The following is an 11,543-nucleotide window of genomic DNA, read 5'->3' on the forward strand; positions in this document are numbered from 1 at the left end:
TCCTATTTTTTTGTCGTTGTTAATAGCCTATATATGAGAATAGCAAGTTGCAAAATACAGTTAACACATGAACAACGTGGGGAATAGGGCACAGCTGAAAATCTGCAAATAACTTTCAACTCCCCCCAAACTTAACTACTAATGGCCTACTGTTGACCAAAAGCCTTACTAATAACATAAGCAACTAACACATATTTTGTATACGTATTATATACTGTATTCTTACAATAAATTAATCTACAGAAAAGAATATATTAAGAAAATCACAAAGAAGGGTGCCTGGGCGGCTCAATGGGTTAAGCCGCTGCCTTCGGCTCAGGTCATGATCTCAGGGTCCTGGGATCGAGTCCCACATCAGGCTCTCTGCTGGGCAGGGAGCCTGCTTCCTCCTCTCTCTCTCTGCCTGCCTCTCTGCCTGCTTGTGATCTCTCTCTGTCAAGTAAATAAATAAAATCTTAAAAAAAAAAAAAAAGGAAAATCACAAAGAAGAGAAAATACACTTACAATCCTGTACTGTAAAAAAATCCATGTAGAAGTGGATTGTGTTTAAACCTGTGTTATTTAAGGGTCAACTGTACTCATGACCATAACCTCAATTATTCCTCATAAAAGCCCTCTGAGGTAAGCATGATTGTACTAATAAGAAAAAAGAAGTTTAACGAAGTGTGTAGGCTGCTTAGAAGTTATTAGATGGTAAATCAGGGCCCAGGCCTGGATTGTTCTTTGTTCCTTCCTCTGATGCTAACACTTAAACTTGATTACTATAGTGGAGTTTTTAGGTGAATCAACATTAAAACTATGAGTTAAGTTAAAACTTAACTATGTTAAGTTTTTTTCTAGAGGTTTTAGGCTGAAGTGATATTATTAAAATTATATCCTTTTGAAAAATATTTATTGAGTATAAATAAATGTCCTATACATTAAATATCAAGAAATAGTCATTATTGATTACAAGTCAGGCTGTAATACTGAGGGAACCACAGAATCAAAATATCCACTCATGATACAGTAGTGATAATTCCATTCCAATATCAGACATAGTAATGAATTACTCACAAGACACAACAAAACCCATCAAAAAAGGCTATCACTTTAACCAACCTATAATACCACAATAGAAAATGGTTTTGAATCATAGTATGAACCATCCTAAGAATCTCATCTTTGTCTTATCAATTTGTAAGGTCAGTTTGAGATTGTGGAGTTACACTATCCCAGGATTTAAAGATTCCCTTTCCTTGGTTTTATTTCAAATTATTATTAATAAATGAAAACAAGTCATACATAGTCACTGATACTTTTAAGTAAGTTAGTCTTTCGTAAGAGAAAGGAAATAAAATTTTAGTATGAAGAAAGCATCCCCCAAACAATGAATCTTTTAACGGAAAAAAATGAAAGAGCAATGTAATTAAACTTTCCTTTGAAGAAAGGAAAGAAACCTAAATCTGTTATGGTAAATTTGGAAAGATAAATATTTCCTAGTCCCACAATATGTGTTTATTTTACACGATGTACTTGAATGATGCAAGTCTATGAAGCAGGGATCTGTGGCAATCCAAATTCATCCACCAGGACTCCATCCTGTGAAAAGAAAGCAATGTTCAGTGCCACTGTTTTTCAACTGATAAAGCAAATGATTATGAATATTTAGTAGTCAAAACTCTTTTCTGAGTGTTTAACCAATGAACACCGAAATACCCCTAAGAAGATGAAAAAGCATTTTCATGAAAGGTAAAGGGGGAAGTATTAAACCAAGGAAAGACTGGACAAACTCAAAATGGGTGGTTGTTTGCAGGGTAAAGGAAGAGTGAGAGAGAAATAGACTTAAGAGTAAACCAAGGTGGGGCACCTGGGTGGCTCAGTTGGTTAAGCACCTGCCTTTGGCTCAGGTCATGATCCCAGGCCCTGCATCGGGCTCCTTGCTCAGCAGGGAGCCTGCTTCTCCCTCTCCCTCTGCCTGCTGTTCCCCTGCTTGTGTTCCCTCACTGTCTCTCCCTCAAATAAATAAAATCTTAAAAAAAAAAAAGGTAAACCTAGGAAGGGGAAGTAGGGGCTTGGGAGGTCTGGGAGGAAAGGCTGAGGAGTTAGTCCCTGCCTCCAGATTCCCGTTTTCACTCTGATTCCTAAAGTGAACCACTACCTTTTGTAGCTTTCCCAATCTTTAAGGGAGCAATGCCCTAGGACAGGCAGTTACTTCCATATCATACTTTACTACAAACTTACAGGCAGTGAAACCACTATCAATTAAGAAATCACATCTTAACAGCACATTTAACTCCGGAATCTGTGACAAATAGAAGATGGAAATATAAATGATTGAAAAGGTTGAGTTGTGGTAGGTAGCATTAACAAAAATTATTTCAGATATGTTGAGAAAAAGCAACCTATGCTCCAGGAACCTTGAAATGTCAGAGGCAGGGGTGGGGTGGGGTAGAATGGCTGGTAGAGAAAGGTAAGATTACTCTAGACTCAAGAAGGGAGGAGTACAGCAGGAGAAGATGCACATTCATAAAAATTAGCTAGAAGGGACCTGAGAAACTACCTACTCTCTACCTTTTGCTCTACACATTTCATAGGTGGGAAAACTGATGAGGTTCAGACAGAAAACAAGAATTTCTAATTTGCTCCAAGTCAGGGCTCAGTTGGAGGCTGAGCATCTGACTTCTGGTTTCGGCTCAGGTCATGACATGATCTCAGGGTTGTCCAAGTCTGTGGTGAGGAGTCTGCTTCGGGATTCTCTCTCTCTTTGCACTGCCCCCACCCCCGCAACCCCGCTTTCTCTTTCAAATAAATAAATAAATAAATAAATAAATAAATAAGTTTATTATATATAAATATATAATATCCATATTCATATATATAAAATATCCATACAGTGAATATATTCACTGTGTGACTTGAGCACAAAATATATATATATATACAAAATATATATATATTATAATATATATAATATATTATATATATTTTGTGCTCCAAGTCACACAGTGAATAAAGGCAGAGCTGAGACTGGCTCTCACTCAAGGATTCTGTACACTCAGTGTGCACACTGGGAGATAATACAAACACAGGACAAATGGCAATAGAAAAAAATGACATTTATACCAGGAACTAAGATGGAATGAACAGGATTTCATAAGTAACAAAATTGTATCTGTTTATAATAATAACAACCATGAAGCTTTGGACAGGGCTTTCAGTTCGCCAAGTCCTTTTAATTATAAGGTCTAACTTGGGTCTATACAACAGTTATGTGAGATTATTATAATTATCTGCATTTTAGAGATACAAGGAACAGAAGAACTCAAAACAGTGATTTGCCAAGGCCTCACAGTCAGTCAGTCATGGGGCTGAGACTTAAACTCCGGTGTCCTGATTCTTTACCTTGTTAAATAAGAACCTTTCTACATTAAGTTTTATATTTAAATTCTTAATCCTCATATAAATTGAAATTTAAAAATTTCACCCTGCAACTAAGCAGTGTGTATGGAGAACAGACTCTCCTTGCCGTTGCCTAGCATGGTTCATGTGTTAGTGATATTCTTCCAGGAAACACGGTCTAAAACCTATAAATGGAACCCAGTGCAAACTCACAAGAGTAATTATGTTGATTATACAAATTGTTAATGTATAAAAACACTCCCGGGCCTCAGTGACACAATGTACACAGCCGGTCCGCAGTTTAATGCAAAGGGTCCCAAAATGATGACTGAGACAGTCTTTCCTTGTTCTAACTTAAGACTACCTTGCAGATTCCCAGACTGGTGACCAAGCACAAACCCTTTACCTTTTTGCAGAGCTAACGGAAAGAGAAAAAGCTTTCACCTTATTCTTTGTGTCAGTGGGAACGCCTTCTGGAATTGCAGGTGCAGAAGCTGCTTCATCCAAGTAAGAGCTGTCTTCATCGGCCAGAAGCTCATCACCCAGGGCATCCAACTCTGAGATTGAAATAGTCAATATTTCAGTAAAATTTATACAAGAAAACTGGCAGCGAATGTTAAGAAAGTTAGCCAAATTATTTGCTATAAGATAAAAATTTCAAAACAAAGGGAAAAGGATTATTAATTTCTGTTTTCAAAATAAAAGATGACTGGGGTGCCTGGGTGGCTTAGTGGGTTAAAGCCTCTGCCTTTGGCTCAAGTCATGATCCCAGGGTCCTGGGATAGAGCCTGGCATCCAGCTCTCTGCTCAGCGGGGAGCCTGCTTCCCTTCCTTTCTTTCTGCCTACCTCTCTGCCTGCTTATGATCTCTGTCAAATAAATAAATAAAATCTTTAAAAAATAATAATAAAAATAAATAAATAAAAAATAAAAGATGACCATTATAAGAAACTTTCAAGGGAACTGATATGGTAAAATCTATGAGAAACAAAAATCAAAATAAAACAAACAAAACAACCATTCCCCACAGGTTTAAAGGTCCTAGTCTTCATGAGAAGATTCTATAGCTATCACTTGGCCAAATCAAATTAGAACATCTGGACAACAACAAATATATAAAATTCTCTCTCATTTATCAATGAACTTGAAGGAGGCAGTGAAAGGAGGCAAGAGATTGTTGTCTACTGATAACCATCATATGAAATCAGGCTTTAAAAACACGTCTACAGTAGGGGCGCCTGGGTGGCTCTGCCTTAGGCTCGGGTCATGATCCCGGGGTCCTGGGATTGAGCCCCATATCAGGCTCTCTGCTCAGCAGGGAGCCCGCTTCCTTGGCAACCCGCACCCCGCCACCCCCCCATCTCTCTGCCTACTGTGATCTCTGTGTGTCAAATAAATAAATAAAATCTTAAAAAAAAAAAAAAGAAAAGAAAAACACGTCTATAGTAAAGTGAGTTGGAAGTGACCAAGAGGAATGACAATACCAGACAGAGATTCATCAGGGCAAACTCAGGATGGAAAATAAAGAAATCAATGGGGAAAAAAAATACTGCAAAAACAGAATTGGGGAAGAGAAGGAATGGGGTGGGTGAACAAGGTGGGAGAGAGAGAGGAGGAGGAGGAAGAAGAAGAAAGGAAGAAGAAGGAGGAGGAGGAGGAGAACAACTGAGACACGGCAATCCTGTGACAGAAAATCAGTGTGAGGTGCTTTTGCCATCTACCTAGTTACTCATGCTGACACTGACATACATCCTTGACCTCCCCCTCTTTTCATATTCACTTTTCTGTTTCTGCTATTACCAACTTAGTCTTAACCACTATCATTTTTTCAGATTTTTAGTTACTTTTTAAATTCCAGTATAATTAACTGTTATATTACTTTCAGGTATACAATATAGTGATTCAACAATTCTACACATTACTCAGTGTAGTACTCAGTGCTCATCACGGGTAAGTATACTCTTAATCCCCTTCACCTATTTCTCCTATCCCCCCACCCACCCCTCTAGCACTTTGTTCTCTATAGTTAAAAGTCTGTTTCTTTGTTTCTTAAATTCCACATATAAGTGAAATTGTATATGTCTTTCTCTGTTGGACTTACTTCACTTATTTTCACTTACTTGGGCTGTTTCCATGTCTTGGCTATTAAAAATAATGCTGCTGTAGACATAGGGGTGTATGGATTTTTCCAAATCAGTGTTTTTGTTTTCTCCGGGTAAAGATTCCTCTCCCTGAGGCCACTCAACATCGCCTCCCATTTTTTTCCTGCTAATCCCTACTCATCCTCAGGACCATGCCTGTCTCCACTTCCAATCAGGTTAAATTCCCCAGCTATGTGCTCCACAGTACCCCATAATTCTCCTTCCCAACAGTTTGTGTTCTTGCTATGAATTACTTGAAACAAGCAGTTTCTTACCCTTGGCTAGAGAAGCTTCATGAATGCAGGGATCGTATCCGCTTTCTTCAACGTTAACCCCCTAGCACCTAACATAGTAACTAGCATTCGGTAGATGCACACTAAGTATTTGCCTGTGGCTATTTCTTGATCTGCTTTGCTGTTCTAAGGGAGAGGACTCTAATAAGAGGGAGAATAAAATCCAAAGAAAAATGGCAGGGAAAGGCAGTATTTAGATATCAAGAACCAGGTCAGCAGAGACCTTTGCCCCACCCTACTTCTGTAGCTTTTTCTTCCTGGAGTTGTTGGTGAGTCACGCAAATCTGACAGGCCTGCCTCCCAAGCTCTTTGCCCAGAGACTGTGCCATAAACTAACTCTCACAGAACCATCACAGGAATTTTCTCTAGCATTTGGGAAAAGGTCCCAGGAAGTCATTCCTTTCAGACTCTGAAACGTTTCCCCCCTAATTGCTTTTCCCACAACATACCTGCTTCCAGGTCATCTTCATCTAATTCTGGGGTGCCATAACTACGGCTCAGCGCTTCTTGGATTTCATTGGCATCTTCCATCATGTCTTCTAGCTGGTCTTGTAAATCCTTATAGAAATACATATGACAACTTTCATTTCTTTTTTTTTTTTTTTAAAGATTTTATTTATTTATTTAAGAGAGAGAAAGCACAGAGGGAGAGTGAGAGGGAGAAGCAGACTCCCTGCTCAGCAGGGAACCCGATGTGGGGCTCAATCCCAGGACCCTGGGACCATGAACTGAGCGGAAAGCAGCCGCTTAACTGACTGAGCCACCCAGGCGCCCCCTTCTGTTCATTTCTTACTATTTTCCTCTAACTATCCCTCCACCCTATTCTTTCCTCTGAATCTTAGAAACAATTTTTAAAAAGATAATGTGCATAAAATGCTGAGTACATATCAGTTCTTAATAATTATTACTTCCCTTCCCTTACTCCAGTCCTTGCCTACTGATTCTTTTTAGTCAACAATGGAGCACGTGTTCCTCTAAAGGATGGGTCTCAGTAACTCCTGAAAGTCCTTTCCAATTAAAAGTACATGAGAGCTTAATAAAAGCTCTATATAAAAAATCATAAAACTGAAGATTCCCCTAAAAATAACTGTGAATGCCAATAATCCACATAAACCTTTTTAAAAATTTTTTATTTATTTATTTGACACAGAGAGAGAAATCACAAGTAGGCAGAGAGGCAGGCAGAGAGAGGGGGGGAAGCAGGCTCCCCGCCAAGTAGAGAACCCGATGCAGGGCTTGATCCCAGGACCCTGAGACCACAATCTGAGCTGAAGGCAGAGGCTTAACCCACTGAGCCACCGAGGCACCCCTTTTTGCTAATAATCCTCCTTTTTTGGTAATAAAAATGTAAACTCAAAAAAAAAAGAAAAAGAATTAAATTGGGGGACCTGGCTGGCTCAAAGAGCATGTGGGTCTTTGATCTTGGGGTTTTGGGTCTGAACACCACTCAGGTGTCTGAACACCAACCTAGGTATAGAGATGAGTACAAAAACATAAATAAACTTAAGAAAAATAATTAAATTGGTGCTCTTGTATTTGAATTTAAGGTGCCTCATGGAAATCCAAAGTCCTATTGCAAGAACAGATGCGTATCAGCACTTTGTCATTACAGAAAGTTTACCTAGAACGTTAACTCCAGCAACATCTACACTATCAACATGTTTCCAGTTTATGGAGAAAAGCAGGTAATAGAAACAAGCAAATTCATCTCAAGTCAGCTAAAGACTGACTACACTGTACAGGGGAAAAATACAGTAGTGGAAACAACTGGGTGGTACTAAAAGTTCTACTAAGCCTGGGCCCACCCTGGTTGGAGAAACAGAAATGGAATCAGGACAGGCTTGATATCAGAAACCAGGCTGGTGAAAATATCTGACTGAGAGCCTAAGTCATCTGTGAATGATCTACCCATGATTAATTGGAAGACTACAAGGCCAAAAATAATGTAAAGTCAGTCAGAGAAGTGCAACAACATAACATAGGGCAGCTAATATAATGGCTAGGAGCACAGACTCTGGAATCAGTCATATAAAAGCTCAAATTTTGCCTTACTTAATGAGAAATAAAGCCTAAGCCACAGTTTTCTCATCTGTAAAATGAGATTACTAATAGGCCTAAGTCAGAGGGTTCTGTAAGGCTTTACTGCAGTAAATGTAAAACATAAGCACTTAATACTACATATCTTCCATTGTATTAAAGATATGCAGAGAGGGGCGCCTGGGTGGCTCAGTTGATTAAGCATTTGCCTTCAGCTCAGGTCATGATCCTGGGGTCAGTCCTGGGATTGAGCCCCATGTAGGGCTCCCTGCTCAGCAGGGAGTCTGCTTCTCCCTCTCTCTCTGCAGTTCCCCCTCTGCTTGTGCTCTTTCATGCTCTCTTGCTCACGCTCTCTCTCTCTCAAATAAATAAATAAACAAAATCTTAAAAAAAAAAAAAAAAGGATATGCAGCGTAATAATGTGCTTGTCATAAACTTAAATTCCCACAGAAAGGGAACAGACTAGTGTTGATAATGCAGAAGTCCAAATAGGCACCCTTTATCCGAATATTTAGAGCAATGCAAAACATCTGAGAACTCCTCCTTGCCCCCAAATTGGAGGTTTGTTTTTTCCATTTAAAAGAAGACAAGACAGAAAATAAAATGAAAAACCCTTAAGAAAAAGAAAACAATATGCTTTTCTGTGTTTTCAAGTGCCAAACTACCACACTGTACGCATGTGACATTCTGCTGTATAGAGAAGCACCGGCTGAAACAAAACCACACAGAAGTGAAAACACAGAGTAAGCTAATCAAGTCAGTTTCTGCATGCTATCACACATCAGAACAAGTATCCTTGTGGACATGATTCCTCACAACAGACTCTGTGAAAGACCCCCCCCCACACACACACATACACTTATCACACAAAGAATTAACAGGCAGTATTAGATAAGTAACATAAAAGTAGTATGAACAAACACAAGCAACAGACTTGATGTGCAAAAACTGAAAAACAGGGAGGCTAGAAACAGAGAACACGGGCAAAACCCAAAAACATGAGAATTATAAAATAATGAAAATGTTTTATAAAGTATTTTAGGAAAACAAATGAAATTCAAAAGGGATAGCCCATCCGACGACACACAAAGACAGACACACAGGCCCAAAGGGAGAGAGAAAGGAGCTCTCTACCTGCCATACGGGCAAATCTACGAGGAGACAGGAAAAGGATAATTAGATAGAGAACCAGACAGACAACTACAGATAAAAGATGGAGAGACGTTCAAAAATCCCAGAAAGACCACAATTTCTATCTTGCTGACATTAAATAGCTCTAATTAAAACATAAGGAACCGTATAAACAGAAAACAAAATTCAGTTTCATTATATTATTAAATAGTATTGTACAAATAAGACAAATGTACTTGTACACCAAGTACACCAAATGTACTTGGAACATGTCACTGAGCTAACTCCGTGTAAGCAGAGACTTGTGGAGGATTAGAGAAAGACAGCCATGGGCAGTCCAAGGCAGGGTGCTTGAAAAAAGTAAGACGGGAGGAATGCCCTCACTTCTAGATCTGCACTCTCGGAGACTACCTCTTCAGAGGCAGTAAAATGCCAGGAAGATAGTAAATAACCAACAAATACAACTTGAATCAGGTAGGAATGCTTTAGCTCCTTTAATAGTCTCTTTTTCATTTGTTCATCATCCATCAAAAACTTTCTGAGCACCAGCTATGGCCAGGCATTGTTCAAGGCATGACAGTGAACAAAATCAAGTCCCTGCTGTCATAAAAAGAGACACTCTACCAGAGTAGGGTGGTAAAGTAAAGACCACTACCATTCTGGCAGAAAGGCCTCTTCCCTCTGATCGGTCCCGCTCACTCCCTCTGCTATCCCTGCCTGCCATCTAGGCTGTCCACCTGACAGAGGTGAGGAGCTAAGTGCACTGGGCTCATCTCCCAGGTAAAGCATGATCTAAAAAGACATGTTAATTTTAAGAACATAATGGCATTATTATTAAATATCTAAAGAGAATTACTAGAAAAGGGAACTAGCTCTGCTCCAGGAACTGTGTCAAACACCTGACATATACATCTTCAATTTAATACATGTGACAATCCTGGGGGATGGGCAGCAACATCACTACTTTACAACTGAGGAAACAGACTCAAAATCATTAAGTGAATTAGAAGTAATGGGAAACTGGTAGTTTATTTACTGAGTGTCTATTATTTGCCAGGTATTGTGTGCATAGACACACCAGCTCATTTATTTCATTCTCATAATAACCATATGTGGCATTAGGATCCTTGTGTTAACAAGGAAACAGAGACATTTGGTACCCTTTCCCAAAGTTACTCTATTAGTAAATGGCAAGCCCAAGATTCAAATAGTCTTCTGTGTTATTTACATCACATACACATTCATTTAGACTCTTTCCAAACTCGTGTACATTCTTGCAGAAACCAGTATATAACTCACCTCAATCTGGTCGATTTTCACTTGCTTGTATGCTTTCTTCATTTCCTTTACTCCCAGTTTCATAGCATCAACCTAAAAAAAGATAAAAAAGAATAAAATGTCTTCAGAAGCCATGTGCGTGAAATTGTTTTTTAAATATTGTGGGAAAAAAAACAAAAGAGTAAGAAAATAAAATAAAATCATGGGAAAAAATGATATGGAAATACCGTGGTCTTGGTGTCCTTCAATGACTGGATGGTGTAATTGGCTTGTTCCATGTTAAATGACTGTTGGGCAAGATTGTCCCGCTGCTGCTCATACCTTTTTAGAATCAATTAGAATGGTAAATGTAAGAAAGATAGAAATCCTCAGGAAGAAAGTATCTCTAACACTAAATAGGAATTTTCTTTAAAAAAAAAACTTTAAAAAGTTAAATATACAGAAAAACTAGAAAAAACAATGCAATCACTCTAACACAAATATCATTTGATGTACCCTGGCAGTCTTTTGTCTTTGTATCTTAATTATGAGACTATTTTCCACTTAATATTGTAGCCTTTGCTGTTATCTATGTTACTATATAACTTCATTGTGTCTTAATGATGTTTCAAGTGATTTCCTATGATCAATCCGCAAAAGTGGAATTCTTGGGGCACAGGGTAAGATGATTTTTGTTTTATTTTTTATTTTTTTAAAAAGATGTTATTTATTTATTTGACAGAGAGATCACAAGTAGGCAGAAAGGCATGCAGAGAGAGAGGAGGAAGCAGGCTCCCTGCTGAGCAAAGAGCCTGATGCAAGGCTCGATCCCAGAACCCTGAGATCATGACCTGAGCTGAAGGCAGAGGCTTTAACCCACTGAGCCACCCAGGTGCCTTGATGATTTTTTTTTAAAGATTTTATTTATTCATTTGAGACAGAGAGATACAGAGAGAGAACAAGCAAGGGCAGAGGCAGATGGAAAGGGAGAAGCAGAACCCTCTGCTGAGCAGGGAGCGCATTGAGGGGATCAAACCCAGGACCCCGGAGATCATGACCCAAGCCAAAGGCAGACACTCAACTGAATGAACCACTCAGGTGCCCCAGGATAAGACAAGATTTAAGGCTTTTCATACATATAACTAAACCAGTTTTCCAGTAGACTGAAGTTCTTGAGGATAGGTATTATGTTTTATTAATCTTGTATCCATAATTCATCTGGCCTGATGTAATATGTGGTGCTCAAAAAAAAAATTTTTTTTTTTAAAGATTTTATTTATTTATTTGACAGAGAGATCACAAGT

At 38.8% G+C, this 11,543-nt stretch overlaps 1 protein-coding gene across 1 annotated transcript in view; it reads right to left on the reverse strand.

Annotated features, from left to right (window-relative positions):
* Positions 1-870: 870 nt before the first annotated feature.
* The window catches only part of CHMP5 (charged multivesicular body protein 5), a 14,409-nt gene continuing 3,736 nt past the window's right edge, over positions 871-11,543 (reverse strand). The window contains exons 4-8 of the mRNA XM_059411503.1: positions 10,488-10,581; positions 10,282-10,353; positions 6,264-6,372; positions 3,826-3,938; positions 871-1,581 (exon numbers count right to left, since the gene is read on the reverse strand). Of these exons, the coding sequence (XP_059267486.1) occupies positions 1,531-1,581; positions 3,826-3,938; positions 6,264-6,372; positions 10,282-10,353; positions 10,488-10,581 (439 nt within the window). The 3' untranslated portion in view covers positions 871-1,530. The remainder of the gene's footprint in view (positions 1,582-3,825; positions 3,939-6,263; positions 6,373-10,281; positions 10,354-10,487; positions 10,582-11,543) is intronic.

Source organism: Mustela nigripes, chromosome 9 (assembly GCF_022355385.1).
Source record: "Mustela nigripes isolate SB6536 chromosome 9, MUSNIG.SB6536, whole genome shotgun sequence".
In the NCBI taxonomy this organism is placed as follows: Eukaryota; Metazoa; Chordata; class Mammalia; order Carnivora; family Mustelidae; genus Mustela; species Mustela nigripes.